Source organism: Natator depressus, chromosome 5 (genome assembly GCF_965152275.1).
Source record: "Natator depressus isolate rNatDep1 chromosome 5, rNatDep2.hap1, whole genome shotgun sequence".
NCBI classification, from domain to species: domain Eukaryota; kingdom Metazoa; phylum Chordata; order Testudines; family Cheloniidae; genus Natator; species Natator depressus.
The window spans coordinates 89,718,774-89,737,530 of record NC_134238.1 but is presented as its reverse complement, the minus strand read 5'-3'; the positions used below and the strand labels follow the sequence as shown (position 1 = coordinate 89,737,530).

Genomic DNA, 18,757 nt, shown 5'->3' with positions numbered 1-18,757 from the left:
GCCAGAGCCATTAGGCTGCATGCTCAGAATAGTGCCATTGGGACAGATTCTTTAGTCCTAAACTATGGTAGCTGCTACTGCCACAACAATCTACTATTAGTTCTAGCAGCAGCTCTTCATATTTCTGTGCCTGTCACAACCCTTGCTATCAGATGAGATTTCATAGGTTGGGGGTAGCTATCATTCACCAATTTCAAAGATAAAATAACTGAGAGCTTGTACAAGGTCACTACCCGTCGGCTGACTTGGGACTGGAACCCAAAGGTCTAATAGAGTCAAGTCTCTTCCTGGTTTTTACACAGTCTTTCAGAAGGAGTATGTCAGATTAGGTGCTTGTGTAACCGAAACTAACTGCTCCTGTGTCACCCTCTAGCAACTAATCACATTTAGAGGTTAATAACTCTGCTACTACTTCTGTGATAAGAGAGTCTGTTCTTTAGTTCAAGCAACAGAAACTCGTGCTTTTACCTCCAGAGATTCAGTCTTCTGCAGATGGCTCAGACAGAGGTAATATTACATTTGGTGGTGCTGTCTGTAACTACTAAACCACAATCTGCTTCCAGGGCCAGGAATAGAGAAGCCAAGAATCCCAATGCCCAGTGCTGTCTTACAAATACTTGTGTGACCCACTCACAATGTGTGTTGTGTCTCCTTCTGTAGGGTGGTCCACATATAAGGTAACAGAATGTCTTACCTTCCTGGTTACTCCTATAGCTGAAATAGATTGGTTTGTGCTATGGATTTGAAGGATGTGTGTGCAAACCCTCTTAATACTAAGAGTTAGGATAAGGACACTGACTCATTCTGGGAGTGATTTTATATCGCAAAATATTTGTATGTAAAAATGAATTTAGATGTTGTGCTAATATTTGTTTTTTGTTATTGTAGCATTTTTATTTTTTGTAATTGGCTAATAGGAGTGGTCCCTTTAAGAACAAGATGTGACAGATTTAGTTTGTGTGTGACTGACAGCACTGTATGGGAGATTTTGCCTGTGCGTCCAACAGAGTGGAAGATCCTGCCTGTGCAAGCTCAGAAAGATCAGAATGTTATTAAATAAACTCTCCAAAAAGTAAGCCTCATTACTGAAAATATAACATTAGCACTTTTGGGACACAAGATGCCTGTGGGCATTGTTAATGAGCTATAGAGCCTTTCATCTGAAGGTCACCAATTTGAATCCATCCCAACTCTGCCAGGATTAAAAGTTGTTTCCGTCTAATGGCTTGTCTACACTACAGACTTTTGCTAATGCAAGTTACATCAGCATAAAGCCACCACAATTAGTATATCGCTTGTGCATGTGCATACTTGGCTTCTTGCATCAACGTTGTGTGTACTGACCAAGAGCATGGGCGTTGGCATGTCTATGGCTCAGTGCTAAATCAACTCTTGGCCTCCCTGGACTTTTGATATGCCTGACGTAGTTCCTTTGCTTTCACAGAGCACTGCGACTGGTCTCTGTTGTATCCCTTCTCCTGCATCCCCTGTGCAATTTGCTCAGAGAGGTCCATGTTTCTATGGCTGGTCTGTAGCTATGCTTACACAGCATCTTTTCCCCACGGGCCCAGGAGAGCCAATATCTCCTGTCTGCTCCAAGCCAGAGCGCATCTGGAGTGTGTAGCCAGCATGGTCAGCTGGACAGTTGCACACAACAATGGAGAGCTGCTAGGTGTGCTCGCCAAGATGGATAATTGAGGCATTTCAAAAAGTTGCAGGATTTTAAAGGTGGGGGGTGGAGTTTCTGGTCTCCATGACCCCTGAGCAGTGGAGTTCATAATTGTGACTAGACCGGTCAGTGTTGTGCATTGTGTGATAGCTGCTGGAGTACTGTTAGGGTTGATATAGGTAATGCATTGTCTACATTTGCACTACATCTACATCTGCTGTGGCTCAGTGCTGCTTGGGGAGAGGGCATTACTATGTCGGCGTAATGGAAAGCTTACATCAGTGGGAGACCAATTTAAGTGTAGACACATGCACGACTAGGTGGACACAAGGCAGCTTATGTCTACCTAACTTTGTTGTGTAGACCAGGCCAAAGAGATGTTTCGTAGACCCTCAGTGAGGTGATGTGGTGGCTCCTACATCACAAACTCACTTCTGTGTGTTGCACTTGCCTGTAAGCTCTACAGGTCATGGGCAGTCTCTTGCTATGTGTTTGTACAGAGTCGAACACAATGGGGCCCCAATCTCAGCAGGGTCCTCTAGTGAGAGCTCCTGTAATGGCGATCAAACTCACTGTACTCACTAAAGATTTGTCAAGTTGGCAGTGCTGTAAAGCTGCCACACCCACAATGGGGACGAGCATGGGGAGTTCAAACATCAGAAGACAGACCAAAGCACGTGGTTTAATCTTTTTTTTTTTTTTTAAGCCTTATGATTTTTATGTCAGTCTCATGATTTTGGGGGGGTTTCTGACTCATGATCTTTGAACTTCTGAGGCTGGCACTACTGGTATGCACAATAAAATCCCATTGTTTTTCTTAGGGTTTTCTTTTATTTATTTAGATTAATACAGAACATAAATCATGCCAGTCCAGGATCTAAGGCACCTTTGTCCTATATTAATAATACAAGTCGACTAACGAAGACAGAAATAGAGGATCTTCCCAAAATCAAGAAGCGGGGGTGGAATAATCCCGCCAGCCAGAGATATGAACTGTAAATGGATATATCTCAACCCTCTCGAAAAGACTGGGAAAAGGGATTAGATATGCAGTATGCTCTGATGGTTAAAAAACATGGGCTGTGTTGGACCGTATGGGGAGGAGAGTGAGTTCCAAAGCTCAGGTGTCTCAGATGAAGATATACAAACACACAAAGTTCTTTTTTGTTCTGTAATATTCATAATCTGTCCTTTTGTGAGTGGTATCAGCAAATAGTGAGAGAATGCTCCGTAGGCGACACTTCCTAATAAAGGATTTGCCAAAAATCTTAAAAATGTATATATAAACAATAACATGTTTGAATATTTTGTCCATAATGTATTACAGTATTTGATGGCAGAATTTGTTGACCCCTAATATCAAGGCCTAATCACATTTCACTGTTTGTATCCTTAGTTTTTTAAAATAGTTTAATTTTCAGAATTTTCTACGTATTCTGTGCAAATATGGTAACCTGACAATAGACAGGGATACCTGGGAAGAGTATCTAGATAAGAGTCTCATCTATCTAAGGGCTTGTCTATGCGGTGCCTTAATGTGCACCAGCAGGGATGTAAATTCTAACGCATTTTAGTGTGTTGTGCACTAACTGGCATCTGTGGACCGGGCTGGTACACACTAAAAGTTCCCTAGTGTTCATTAATGTAGTTCCATTTCAAACAGTGCTACATCAACATGTACTAAGGCACATATAGTGCATGCCAGCAGGGTCTACTCGGGCCAGTTAGTGCACGGCACACTGGTACTCATTAGAATTTACACCCCTGCTGGTAGGAGCACGAAGGGCACTATATAGATAAGTGTTTAGGGTTATGTACCAGTGCCCATTACACCACAAAGTAAACTAGATTGGCTATAGCAAAATCCATAGTGGGCTTCTTTGAGCCTCTGGCTTTTCTCCCTTTTGAGATTGTAGAAAGTTCTGCTGGGGGTTAGAGGTTTTGTTTCTTGAGATATGGGGTGGTCGGTGTAGTGAATTCTAGTTCTGTTGCTAACATTGCTGTCAATTAGAAGACACTCATAGAAATACATTAGAGCAGGATCAAGCCTGTATATCTGTAGAGGACCTGCTATCTGTCTGTCTATGTATTTAAACTATGATAAATGTCATGGTATTGGAGCATCTTCCAGGGATTATATCTAATTAGGAGTCTGATCCTGCACTTAGAGATTCCCTGTTTGAGTGGGAGTTGCATTATTGGGCCCTAGATGCATAGCCGTTCCTAGGGTATGGTGAATCGGGGTGACTGCTCTGGGCCCCACGCTTTGGGGGGCACTGCAGACTGGCATGATTGGCCGGTGCGGTCGTCCTGGAAGTGACGGGTCTGTCCTGGAAGTGACAAATCTGTCACTTCCGCCCTGGGCCCTGCACCCCCCTTAGGGACAGCCCTGCCTAGATGAGTCTGAAACTTGAAAATTTTGATATACAAGATTCATACAAATATTTCTTCATTTTCAATCTATGTGAGTTCACACCCCCTTAGTCTTGTTTTTGAGTCCTGGCTTCAAAGGAACTCAACATGCAATTCATTTGAAACTGCCAAATTTCATCTGGTGTGTCACATCTGCACATTTTGCATGATTTTCATGTATACTCATAAATCAGCCCAGATTTGCTGAAAAGGTTCATAAACGTTAGCAAACCTTCTGATGAACCTTGTTTGACATTTAAGTTGGTAACAAAATACAACATTGGGGAGCTTTGCATGGTTTAACATTTCATACCTATCTATTGCTAATGCATTCTTCTAGCACAGACTAGGAACATATTTGACCCGCCAGTCTATGATGAAGTTCATCTAGTCTCGTTCAAGGTCTGGAGTGCTCTGCTCTTCTCCCCAAAGGACTGGAGAAAAAATAACCTGTGGTGAAAGTTCTCCTGTAGCCCAGAAACTCGTCGCTGACTGTTCACCAGGGAATATTTATTCATTTTGTTTTAAAAACTTTCCCCCAGCAGTATGAACCAAAGCTTGCTGGGTTTTTTTCTTTATTTCTTTCTTTCGTGTTAGGAAGTATGTTTCCCATAAAAGGTATTTTCTGGCAGCAGAAATACTGCTGGAGCTGAATTACAGTATTATTCCCTCATATCTAAGTAGTTAATGTGAGTACACTTCTGGTTTTAAAAAATATCCTTGCAGCGCCAAACAGAGGGGTGTAATTTAAATTACATTTGTCCAGAGAAAATGGAATAAATCAAATAAATTAAGGGGACATACTTCAGCTAACCAAATGTTTTCAGACTTAGGAAAGGAATATGAACATATCACATTTGAAAATTTAGAATGAATCCTTTTTTTTCTGAACTGTTCAAATACAAAAGAGTCCAAATTGTTTTAAAGAATGAAAAATATATTGTTTTCATGTTCACATAATTTAGACATGGTTCTGCTGATTTTCTGCCGTTTTTCCCAAACGTTTCACCTTTGTGCTGAGCAGAAGTAGGTTATGTTCCAGTTCAAAAGGAAAATCTTTGAAAAAGTTACAAGTCTTTGAATATAAGATTTAAAATGGGCTTACAATAGTGAGGTATGAGTATGTGATATTATACAATTTGAATTGTGTTGAGGTGAACAACTTGATGTGGATTGAAGTATGAAATCAGTATGAAATGTGATTCTGAATGTCTTTATCAGAATTAATAGGCCTCATAATGGCCATGGGGAGATGAAATTAGAGGTCTGGAAGCAACTATTGTTAACTGATAAATCATTCAAGTAGGAGAGAGATTTGGTGTAGTAGTAGATCCAAGGAACAGTGTTGCTGACTGCTGAGGATTCAGTTTGGAGCTGTAATTGGTATATGTGTTCTGATTGGTTAATATCTTTCCAAACCTCAATATTGTTATATTGTGCTGCAGTGTACAGTGGGAGATTCTGTCTTATCACATGGCTTCAGCCAGTCATGGAGTATGGATATTTTTCTTGTATGTTGCACTGAAAATGTTCATGTAAGAGAAAGGATGAGTATTCTTAAGGCCAGGCAAACATATTACATTTCTCAACATTGCCCACTGAAAGTCAGAACTTTTAGGAGTATTAATATAAAATGATAAGTAGCATCAAGGTAGAGTAGTTGTGAAGGTGGTAAAAATAGTTTCCAGTCAGATAAGAGCTTTTATCTCAAACCTCTCTCTGGCTTAAACAAAGGATTATCTTACTCACTTCTCCTCCTAGTATACGTGCTACAGTAGCCGTATCTCTGTCTTTCTCTCAGCTATGAAATAGCCTTAAAGATTTAATCAAATAAAATGTTAAGCAAAAGATAAAATGGGTAGTAAGAAGATACAACCTGTTTGTGGTAAGATACAACTGTCTATTTTCCCCTCTTAGGACTTCATAAGACTTCATTTGCCTTTCTATGATGACCTGTGTTAAGGGTGTTGTGTAAAAAGAAACTGTACTGCAGTGGTTGCTTTGACAGGAATTCTGGTTAACACAGCCTGAATTTGTCCTGCAGCTCCAACCTCATGCATGCAGTTGTGGCAACTCCTCCACTCCTTTCAGTTCAGGTGGCAGAGGGGTAGGGCCATAGCCCAGCTCTCTTGGAAAAGCTAGCACCAGCACTGGGATGGTGCAGTGGCTTGACCTTCTCCGGGGGGCAATTATTGTTATTACCATAGTATCTAGGAGCCCTAGTCATAGACCAGGACCCATCGTCCTAGGTGTTATACAAACACAGAACAAAGACTGTCCCTGCCCCAGAGCTTGCAGTCTAAGTTGGTGTGAGTGGGCTCTTTTTGACCGCATACTACTCATCGAACCTGAAATTTGTCCCCTCATTTCAAGGGTGCTGGAACAATTTGTATAGTAGGGGTGCTGAAAGCCGTTGAACCAAACTGTAACTCTGTTTATGATGAAAACCATGTCAAGCCAGGGAGCACGGCAGCCGTGCCTAATTCCAGGAGCCATGCCTCATTTTGTTCTGTAAAGGAAATATACTGTTAGATTACACTGTTGATTTTATGTATTGTGCATTTAAGGCCAGATCTTTGGCTGGTGTAAAGGATTCACTTCAGTGGACCAAAGCTGATTTACACGTGCTGATTAAGTTCCAGTTATGTCAGAGTTCTACACATTCTCATACTGGGAGGTGCTGATGGAATAAATGAATGTTTTATGATTAGAATTAGAATGGCTGATTTTTACGATGTGTTCTGTGGTATTGTAGAGTTACATAAATGTCTGTAGAGACTACAATTTTGTTGCAAGCTTGATCTTCATCTAAAATTGGTTGACCCATCTCTCTGACCCTGATTCTATATCCTTTCTGGTTCCCCCTTCCATGCCTCTGCATACATCTTCCTAAACTCCTGTCCCTTTACATTTCTCCCCAGTCTTCTCCAAGTCTAACTATGGTACTAATTATTGATTGAACACTGACCACATAATAGGGGACGTGGCTCTGAAACCTCACAGCCATATTCTCTACACCTAGAATTGAGCAGCAGGTTGTGATGTTTTGCTCAGGCCACCCAGAACTGTGAGCCACTGTGTTACTGCTTTGCCTCACCAAGAATGGGCTTTGCTGCTGCTAAGCTGTGTGTCAGCTCTCTGGCACACAGAGACAACCTGTGAGGTTAGCTGAAGACTTACACTTCTCTTCAATATAACAACACTGAGAAATGTTCTTGTAATAAAACAATAAGTTTTATTAACAAACAGAGTTTAAATGATTTCAAATAAGAGTGAAAGAGAGATGAAAGGTTACAAAGAAAACAAAATGTGCTTTCTAGTGACTAAAACTTAACTTTAGCAAGTTACAATCTGTGTCTAAGCAACTTTCTCATCTACAATCAGTTCTCAGAGAGTTCCACCAACTGGGTTGAAAGACCCACTTTTCTCAGTTTTCAAGGCCTCTTTTCTCCCTCAGGTGAGGATGCCAAAATGGCTTTCTATTTCTGCCTGTATTTCCCAAAGTCCATTGCCTCTGTTTCAAAAGCCAGGAAGGCTTCCTGGGGGTACAGCTTCCATCCCCCATCGTGGTTGTTAAGTGGTCATTTCCCCCACTTGCCAGTTTGATGGCTTTGTTTACCTTATATGTAAATGTACTTTCGTTTTTTCTGGCCTCACCTTGCTCAATTTACATTGGAGACACAGTCAAGCAGGTGAAACAACATTCCTTTGTCTAGAACAGGCTGGGATTATGCACTGCTTGCCAACCATATTTTAAGAACATATTTTCCAGCAATCATCTATTATTCTTTATACACCACCATACAAACATCCCACAATAATACTATCCATTTGCATATAACACCTTACATGCTGCCTTTTAGATACAGATCATGACCACAGTGTGTTGAGGCAATGAGTGTGTCAGGTCTGATGTGAGTTAAGATATGATGTGCCCTCTGCCAGTTGGCATTGAGGGGCTTCCAAAGTCACACAGGTAGAGGAAGATTCTAAATGACATCCCCTGTCATGCTTGAAAACAGTTTAACAGAGAATGGGGAAGATCTGCCTGATGGCTCTCAAATGGGAGGATTTCATTATCCATCATCTTTAATATGTTATTTCATTGTTTTTGGATTGGCCCCTAATGAGTTTCGAGAGTTTAAATCAGATTGGTTTATAAAATCCGTGGGATAACAAGGTTATGTAAGGAACTCTGTATTCTTTTATTATTTTACAATGGCTTCACTGTATTACTCTTATCCCAAGAAATCCTGCAGAGCCATCACTGTCATTTGATGCTCATATCTGCTACATTGGTGACACATAAAGAGGTTCCTGGTGCATAGTGGGGTTGGCTGATGCTTTTGATCTATCATGATGCTTTCTCCTTCTGTTGTATTATGTTCAGCTGGGGCTCATTGTATGCATAATACAACCAAGAATGATTAGTTTGTTTTGTCTTCCGATTGTAGTATGGTGTAAATAAATCTCCAGCTAAGGGGCAGGGAGAAAAACAGCTTAATGAGTGATGATGTTAAGTGTATCTAGTATTAACAAACTAAGGCCAGACTCTACTTGTGCACAATTTACACCAGTTGAGGGTCTGGCCTTCTTGTTATGCAAAAGTAATGAGCCAGGAAAGAGCAGGTTTCAGAGAAAGTGGCATTATAAAGAAATTTTGTTTATTATCTGCTCAGTGTGAAGACCTCCCTCTCTGTGCAAGATTGTTTCCCCTGAGTAAAAATTACCATAAATGTTCTGCAACAAGGCATCTAGTTAAATACTTGGGAAGGTGGCAAGAAGTATTTAGCTCTGCAGACACATGATTCCGTGTTGACTGAAGTTGGTCAGAAACCTTCATTACTTTTTATATTTCACCTATCAATAGTGCCTGAGACAATCTAAATAACAGGAACAGGTAATGAAGCTGCTTTCTTCACTTGCTTTCTCTGTCTTTTTTTTTCTATAGTTACATCGCAAACCAGCGGAAATTAGAAAGTATCAATAACAATGAAGTTGGACTTTATGTTGGACTGAAAAACCTGTGAGTATCTGACTTACTATTTTTGTTTAACATTAATATTTGTAGTTTCTCTTACAATAGGATTTATAGGCCCCAGTCAATGAGCAGGGCCTTATTGCGCTGGGCACAATACAAATATGAATTAAAAAAAGACAGTCGTTGCCCCAAAGAGGTTACAATTTAATTACTTACAAATGATTTGGGTTAATTGTAATCCCAAATCTTATTCTAACCATTATTATTATTTATTAATCAATTTTATTTTAACTGACCAACACTAACAATTTTAACATTATATGTTTTCACAGAACCGTGGTGGATTCAGGCTTAAAGTTTGTGTCCCGTCAGGCATTTCTGAAAAACACCAACCTGCAGTACATGTGAGTCAGAACAGCTCATGTCTTGTAGGTCAGAACTACCCAGAGCTTATTACTTCCCTTCCCTTTCTTCTCATTCTCCTGGTATAAAGTGTTTTAAAGAAGGAGGTGTTTAAGGATCTTTTGCTAAAAACTTTGGCATAAAAGTGGAACTGTATTATAAGCAAGTGGTGCGGGGGCAACCTGTTAATTTTGTTGTGCTGGATCATTTCTGCTTTGGACTTGGCAAAGGATGAGTAGTCCAGAGTCCTCTGTGAAAACAACTCAGAAAAATGACCAGCTCAGTTTCTTCTGTTTTTGTCGGTTTGCTTACATGTCCCTGAAGAAGATAGGTGCCTGTCAGTTTGGGCTTGTCTACACAGTATGTTAGTCCGCACTAAAGGGGTGTAAATTCTAGTCCACACCAGCATGTCACACACTAACTGGCCCATGTGGATTCTGCTGTGGTACACTAAAAGTTCCCTGGTGAACATTAATGTAATACTGTGTGGGACCACGTTAACACACACTAAGGAGTTTTTAGCACGTGCTACATGGACCAGTTAGTGTGCGATATGCTGGTGAGTAGAATTTACACCCTCCTCCCCCCCCACCCCCGGTGCAGACCTATGCACAGTGTAGACAAGCCCTTTGAGAAACATAGAGCTGAACTCACTCCTACTTCTCATATTTAGGATTGTGGTCTCAATTCCGCAAGGTGCTGAAATGAGCAGCGGGGGTTTAGCACATTACATGAACTCTAGTTCAGGAAAGCATTCAAGTAAGTGCGTAAGTCTATCACTATTCAGCAAAGCTCTTAAGCACCTTCTTAACTTTAGGCATGTGTATGAGTGAATCAATGAGACTTAAGCACAGGTATTAAGTTAAGCAGGTGCTTGATTGAGTGCTTTGTGTAATAGAGATGGATTGCTGAATTGGGGCCAGGACTGGGTGCTGTTATACTACAATAAATTCCCTTTCTGCAATTTTGTTTTCCAAGAAAAATATGTCATAGGAGGATAAAATTAATAGTAATTTAACCAAAAACATATGATATCTCAATTTGCTGGTAGCAGTAGTAGGCTGTTACCCCTTATGTGGCCAAACTATGAGAGGGAGAATGTAACACACATTTTACAGGCATGTTAAATTATTTCATCTAGTCATTAATAAAACAAATTGCTTTGACCAGAGCCATACCAATGCAAAACCATAGAAATACCATATAAAGTAAGAGCTACTAGTTGGGTATATACTTGCTTTTCCTATGACAATTGGTCATTAAATTATGATTTCCTCCTGAGCAGTGATACAATAGGGATTAGTAATCTTGCCAAACATATAAAATGGCTGGGTAAGACTGAAAATGATTACTTAGTGCCACTTGTTATATTTACAATAGATGAGCTAAAGTGATAGCGCAATTAGCATGAAGGTAGTTCTGCCTAGGCCTTTGGATTTATTATTTCTGTAGAAAAATTCATTTGTTTATTCTTTACATGATTTCTTAATGATTTTAAAAAATCTGCCCAAAAAGCCTGTTGTTTCAAGGTCTGGGACCATTGAAATCAGTGGCAATGCTCCTGTTGACGTCACTGGGAGCAGGATGGACCCTGAGATGTGGTCTGGGCAATGAAAATTGTGAAAAACTGAAATCAGTCATGTTTAATTAATAGTAACCTTCTCAGCAAAAGACTAAGGAAAATCTTACATTTCATTTTAAAGCAAAAGTTTATGTCTAGCCATTTGGAGCTTATTGGGATTTTTTTTACAAACAAATATTCTTATGAAGATTAAAGCTAATTGTAAGAACTTTAATTTTGCTAATGAAAATATTATGGCTGTAATCCTCTCACAGGAGAAATCTTTAATGCAGTCACAAGACTTCACTAAAAAATAAACACTGTATTCTTACAACATAAATAATAATAGCATATAATAATATCAGATGCTAATGAATCTACTAACACGCAGCTATTCAAATGCTTTTTGGCATTTACTTATTTTCTAGGCCAAACCTTTGTAGCCAAAATGCCTTTCCACAACTGATGTATGATCATAGAATACCAGGGTTGGAAGGGACCTCAGGAGGTCATCTAGTCCAACCCCCTGCTCAAAGCAGGACCAATCCCCAATTTTTGCCCCAGATACCAAATGGCCCCCTCAAGGATTGAACTCACAACCCTGGGTTTAGCAGGCCAATGCTTAAACCACTGAGGTATCCCTCCCCCCCTGAGCTATCCCTCCCCCCCCAAAATTTTGGCCCAGATCCCTAAATGGCCCCCTCAAGGATTGAACTCACAACCCTGGGTTTAGCAGGCCAATGCTCAAACCACTAAGGTTCAGTAATAATGTAAACAACAGAAAGTGAAATGCTCCAATAGATATCACTTAAATGTAATTAAGAGCCTTGCTAGTTTAATTCTGGTATTCTCATTGACCTTAGACTCAAATTACTCAACAATCACCTTTAAAAGCTATTAAACAGAACTGTTGTAGCAATGCTGTAATTTATAAACTCAGCAGCAGTAACAATGTTTTTTTTAATAGACCTGTTTAATGCACTTTCTTTACATTATATTAATACCTTTAAATGTAGCAATAAAGGTCACAAGTAGTGAATATTTACTAAAACATTAAAAAGCCATTGTCATGTACCAAGAATGTACATAATTGCATACATTTTATATATTCAAATCTACTTTGGTGTTTTTAGTGTGCTATCACCGTGGTAGCCGAGTGCTGTGGGCTTGACTAGATTAAGAAGAGAGATCTACATTAGCTATATATCTAACCCTGACCTAACTACAGCCTTTCTCCTTTTCCCCGTTGTGTAAATACAGGCTAACACTTTTTATCTTGATATAGCTGGTTGAGATTGGCCTCAGGCTCCTCACTAGAGTCGACCTTGAACAGCTAAATCAAAGTTAACAGTGCTAACTTGTATCTACAGTAGGGAACAGTTTGTGGTTAGGTTGGGATTAGCTAACACATGTTTAGTAACAGGGACTGGGGAGTTGATCTGATTTTTTTTTTAATCACAGTCTAAATGTGCAGTACAAGGGTTTTTTTTGTGTGTTTTTGTGGTAAATGAGAAACGGATCCGAAGTAGAGTGCATGAAGCTGGTTTTACCCTACTTTTGCCTCCCCTCCCTCATCTTCTCTTTACTTCCCAAGCTGTTGAGCGGAGCTTGGCTGTAGCTCAAGATCTAGGCCCTTAACTCTAAGTTAACAAAGTCTTATGTGTGTATATACTTACTGTTGTGGATGCTAGCCATAATAATTCTTTACTATGATATTGAACTAAGGAGTTAACTTATAATTACCGTTCCAGAAAAAAAACAACTGTGTCTTTCCCAACCATCTAGTAACCCTGGTCTATGCCTATTCACTTACTGTGGATTGAAGGGACCAAAGCAGAGATTTTAGTAATCAATATAAAGTGCTCAGTTTATGGAAAATATATATAACAATAAATATACTGACATAATATAGTTCAAGATGATATATATAACATAGGGCTCAAGAATTTCAATTGAATTAAATGCCAGTTTGAAAAATCTGAAGGCCCTTAACTGCACAGAAGAAAAGACTAGTCATAAAGCCCTAAATGTGTCAGCCCATAACCAAGAATGCAGTTGAGCATTTTTCTTATTGTTTTCCATAAATACAGTGAGCCTTATTCTGATCTTATGTGCACTGGCATAAGTCAGAAGTAACTCCACTGAAGCTACTTGGCTGGTGTAAGCGAAAGGAGAGTCAGGCCCATGGAGTTTCTTATCATTTTTCAAAATTGTGTTTCATAAAGATGGCGTAATCCTTGCTCCTGTGAGTAGCCTCACTTAAATCAGTGGGCCAGATTCTCCTCAGCTTTGCACCTTACCTAGTCATTTACACCTGTGCAAAGTGACAGTTTGGTAAGGTAGCATGTTACCCCCGCCCCCCATTTCACAGGTGTAAATGGCTATGTAAGGTGCAAGGCAGTAGAGGATCAGGCCCACTGATTTGACTGAGTTAAGTACTATTCATATAGGCATGGCTCGCAGTACTGGGCCCTAAAGCACTGGGTCACCTAACCTCCAGTCTCCTAACACAGAGTTTGTCTAGCTCATGGAAAGAAGTTACGGTTAGGTCAGGGTTAGCTAACATGTGGTAGCTAATTCTTACTTACCCACAACATCTTCCCTGGTGTAGATGCAAATTACACCTTTAGCCTTGATTTATCTGGGCAAGATCAAATCTAGGGAGGGCTAAGGCAGACCAAGACCAATTAAATCAAGGTTAAAGGTGTAACTACATTAATCCATGGTTTAAGTGCAGATTTCAATGCAACATTAACTATGGAGCCCCTCTCGTGCCTTCGTAATACTGTATAAAATGCATATGGTATTTTGGCTCATACTACTAATTTGCACTGGGCTGTTGGCAGTGTTACAGTTTACTGTTGCTCTCTATACCATTAATTAGTGCACTGAAAGAACCACAAGAAAAAGTACCCCTTTTCTGATTTGTGGAGGAAAGGTGGGGAACATTTTTTTACAGGTTTGGGAGTGAGGCATTTCTGATTAAGATGAACATTTCTCTGACCTAAAAAACTTGAAAAGAACCTTTCAGTTAATTATATTTGGAAGCAGTAAATGCTTAATTGACATAAAACCCCCTAATGTTAGCATTTTACAATTTGCCTTTTGATCTCTCTCTTATTGCACACACGGTTTGAAAAGAATAACTAAAAGGCTTATGTTGAGGATGTGTGCTAGCATGTGGTTGGGGTTAGATGAGCGCAGAGTGCAGTGCAGACTCAAAGAAGGTATGGGAAACACCCATTTTGCTTATGGATAAATAGGAATGTAACTAACATCTGGACTTTACACAGGTCCTTTTGAAATGAAATCCACTGTTTTTTCTGCATGGCTAGAAGTGTTGAAAGGTGAAAATTTTGTCCAGTGTTGAACTTGTTTATGAAGTTAGCCATCAAAACAAGGTGCATGTTGAATTACGAATCTTCAAAGCCATATTGGGCTATCAGAAGAATTTAGATCCCTATCCATCTCCTGTTGAACTCAGTGGAAGGAAACCCACAGATTTTCTTCGTGGTTAGATTGGGCTCAATTTTCAAAACAACACTGTTTCTATATTTTGGTTATGAAAACCAGAAATACTAATAAAATCTAATGTTCTGTTTTCTCACAGTAATTTCTCCAGAAATAAGCTCTCGAGTTTGTATAAGAAGACTTTCCGCCATCTGAATTTGTCTGATCTGTAAGTAGTGGGTTTTTTTTAAATGAAGATTATTTGTGTGTTGGAAATAGAATAGCAGTCTGAGAGCTTTTAGGGCTTGATCCACTGAAGTCAATGGGTGCCACTGACTTTAGTGGGGCCAGAGTTTCATCCCGTGTCTTTAGAAAAGGTAAGTGGTCTTTGGATGATGACATTGTTTAAAAAAGGTATTAATTTAATGCAATACTGTAGCAAAACACCATGACATTTGCTTTCTCTCCAGTGCAACACAAATTAATCTGTGGATAAAACTTGCTTTTCCTCATCAGCTTTAAAGTGTTCTATTCTGAAATAGTTTCACATGAAACTATTGTTTTTTGGATTAATGAAGGTGGAAGCCTGAAGTACCTTCTCTCTGTAGTATAGTAAAAAATTAACCACTTGCAGATCTTCATGTTAAGTGTTTTCCTCATTTTCTTGTATTTTACTGGCCTTGCAGCAGTTATGTGTTGGGCCATTCAATAATGTTTTTCTTTTCCTGAAAACAAAATTGTTCTGAACTGAAATAGATTTTACATTACAAATATTCTATAGCCATGTGGTTAACATACATTTTGCTTATTCTGGTTGTTTAAACTATGCATCTGTATTCTAGGCTCTTTTAAGCAGGATGTATGTATATGTATTAACATAGAACTTTCTCATATTTAATCATAAGTGAAAAAAGAGCCATACAATACTTCTGGTGTAGTAATTATTGGTATTCCTGTTTATAGGTTGGGTTAACTTACACACAGAAGAGGTTAAGTATTTGGGCCCTGGTATTTAGGGTTTGCTCCACTCAGTGTTGCAACACCTAACCACTTAAGGAGCCTGCAGGCCAGGGGAATTGTCAGTCACAAGGTAGGCATCCAGACTCCCCATACAATGCGTGGGGAACGTTAGGTGCCTAAAGAAGGGACTTTCAGAAGCCAGTAAGCTGAACAGGTTGTTCTGAAATGGGAAGGTTTCTGGTTTCTCAGAGCTCAGTACAAGATCAGGGCCCTGGAGATATAAAGTAGACAAGTCAGAAATATTAGCCAAGAAGAATGTGTTGTAATCTCAGACATCTTTTGGAGTATGTTCTCATTTCAGTATAGGAAAAATGAAGTGCACAAATCCCTGGCACCAAAATGAGATTATGCCCCTTAGGTATGTTCTGTTGATGATTAAGGTAGTATAATCACTCTACAGTCCACAGAACTTCATTCACTGGAATTTTCTTTCATCATTTGGTAATCACTGAGCATTCAAATGGAAAGAATAGCTAGTTGCAAAATGCTTCCATTTGATCTGTTCTGTTAGGTATCTGTAATTTTTTCTAAAATCCCAAACACTCCTTACATTCCTCTCTCTGCACCTGTCCATCCAAAAAAAGGCACTTTTACCTGACATCTGGCACTTTCACCTCTATATTTGGTAGCTGATATCATCTCAGCTATAAAGATGATACTGTTTAAATTGGTGCACAGTATCTTAATGCACAAAGCAAGCTGTTGAAGCAAAAACATATTGTCTGGGGTTCTATTAGTGTTACTGAACAACTAGGAAAAGTTATGGAGCCATTTTTGCCCCCTGGATTTCACAAGTGTAACTGATAGCCTGATTTGGCTCAGGGTGACTGTGAAAAAGTACTGACTTCAATTCTAAGCCCAAATTCTGCAGGCATTTATGTCAATATATAGCTGAAATTACTCCACTGTATTAAATTGAATAACTTCAGTTTACACATGAGCTATACTGACCTCCTCTGGACCACTCTGTTATCAGGTGACCAATTTCTTATAGGTGTCATGGTTGAACTGGGTTTTGAAAGGGATTTGAAGGTGCGAAAGGTAGTAATTTACAAGTTAGTACAGTGAGATCACAGTGGATCATGTTGATCTTTTTGAAGATGTTAGTGTGATCCTGTGCAAAGGAAGAAGAGGGCTCAAGATTGGACTCTAGGAGGGAACTGAAGATTCTAAATAAGCAAGAGGGGTTGTGGGAATTCAGTTCAATGAAGGGTTTTGGGAATTCAATTCCATGCTGGTAGAAATGTAGTGCTTATTGGCAAAGCGTCTGGCAGAAGTGGAGTAGGAGAGAATACATTTGTAATGTAATCATGGGATTTATGCCATCGGCATTCAACAGTTTGGGAGCAGGGACAGAGGAAATGGATGTTAAGAGTGAGCCAGAGTTAGGAAAAATGGAATAATACTACTTCCCTACCGCATAGCACATTGCAAGGATAAATGATTAATGTTTGCGGTGGTTAGATACTACAGTGCTGCGGGGCCATATAAGAAGGTAGAGAGACAGGATGTAGAGGTAAGACAGGTATTTGTAGAGGTGAGAAGGCATGTGGGAACAGGGATGGTGGGGAGAGAGGAGGATATAGAGTTGGTAGTGGTAAAGTGGGGAGGACAGAATGGATGAAGGTGAGAGAGAAAAAGCAGGAAAGTGGAAGAGACAGTGAGCTAGGGAAGAGGTAGGGTGTGCCTGTTGGAAAAGCAGTGGGAAGACATGGTATCAATAGGACAGTAAAACTGTTGTTCAGTTGATCAGACAATAGGGTGGCAAATAGATTGACAAGTAAAGGAGATGATTGACATCGGTGAGAATCCAGAGAATGGAGGGAAAACTGAGTATTGGAGGCGGGATCTGAAGGATAGAATGTTGCCCATAAATAGCTTGTGAGAAGTTTGCTTTAAATCTGACTTGTGGGTGTACTCTTGATAGAAGGCACTTGAATCAAAGTGTAAGTGAATGAAATTTCAGGCCAGGGTGAGCTGGAAGATGTTCTCCAAACTCTGGGGAGAAGGGAAACAAGAAGCCACTTTGAAAGGATTCTGCTTTTAAAACAAAATTGTAGCTGCGACTGCAGAATTACAGCAAATGAGATGAAAATGTTTAATTGCTACTCACTGAGCCAGTAAGCGCATGGAAGGGACAATCATGCTTCTATTCCTCCCCTTTCTGCAGAATGTCACCATGGTTTGACTCCCATGGGAAGTCAAATCACATTTAAAACAATGGAAGAAAACAGTTGCTTGGTTATTATTAACCAAAGCAGAGATTTTTAAAAATAAATTCTTATTCACACAAGTAGTGCCATTGAAATCAACTGGATGACTTGTGCTAATATAAATTATCCACAGAAGGTGTTGCAGCTCAGGTAGACAGACTCACGCTAGCTCTGCTTGAGCTAATGTGCTAAAAATAGCTGTGTTGATGGTTTTAGCATGGGTGGCAGCTTGGGCTAGCCATCTGAGTACAAACCCACTCAGAACCCTAGATATGCACCCTGAGTTGACACCCCTGTTACCTCTGGCTACATGGCTATTTTTAGCATGCTAGCTCAAATAGAGCTAATGCATATCTATCTACCTGAGCCGGGAAGCACACTCCCAGCTGCAGTGTAGATGTACCTTATGTGTGAAACTTGGGGAAACATGTTACTTTTCTGGGAAACTGACTCATGGGTTTGTCTTGATTTTCTACAAATTTGACATTTTAAATTGCTGCCTAATAATGAGAATGCAGCTTTTAATGCTTAAGGCAACAGATTTTGTGGGCAACAAGAATATAGCTTATGTGCATCATGGTCATTTGTGGAGTTTCATTACTCTTTTTATAATGAAATGTCTTTAGGGGTCACAAAGAAACCCTGACAAACATATCAGTTGGAACTCACCTGAGCTTTTGGGAGAAAAGGTGAAATCCTGGACCATTTCTGCGTCAGGCATCTGGATTGTCTCCATTATACTTCATGCAGGCTTATCACATTACACTGGGCTAAGGTTTTCATGAGTATTGAAATTAGAATCAGATAGGCTGGCTAAACTCTGATTGAAATTCCATGTAGTGTGCTGTATAGCTGTGTGGTGTTTATACACTGAATTACAGCCCTTTTTTTAATTAGGTTCTGGTTGATATTAGTTAAAGCCTTTCACTGTGTCATCTTCCAGAGTCATACGGATGATTTCTTCTTAAAGGTGTGTGAAATTCTTGTTTACAACTAGAGTTGTTAAACTTTAATCATAATATGGGACTGAATGGGTCCACAAAGAGTCC

At 39.7% G+C, this 18,757-nt stretch overlaps 1 protein-coding gene across 4 annotated transcripts in view; it reads left to right on the top strand.

The window, feature by feature from the left end:
• NTRK2 (neurotrophic receptor tyrosine kinase 2) overlaps nt 1–18,757 on the top strand; it is a 265,538-nt gene that overhangs the window by 14,783 nt on the left and 231,998 nt on the right. For all 4 annotated transcript variants that reach the window (XM_074953176.1, XM_074953175.1, XM_074953177.1 and 1 more), the window contains exons 2-4: nt 9,033–9,107; nt 9,395–9,466; nt 14,636–14,704. In XM_074953176.1, the coding sequence (XP_074809277.1) occupies nt 9,033–9,107; nt 9,395–9,466; nt 14,636–14,704 (216 nt within the window). The remainder of the gene's footprint in view (nt 1–9,032; nt 9,108–9,394; nt 9,467–14,635; nt 14,705–18,757) is intronic.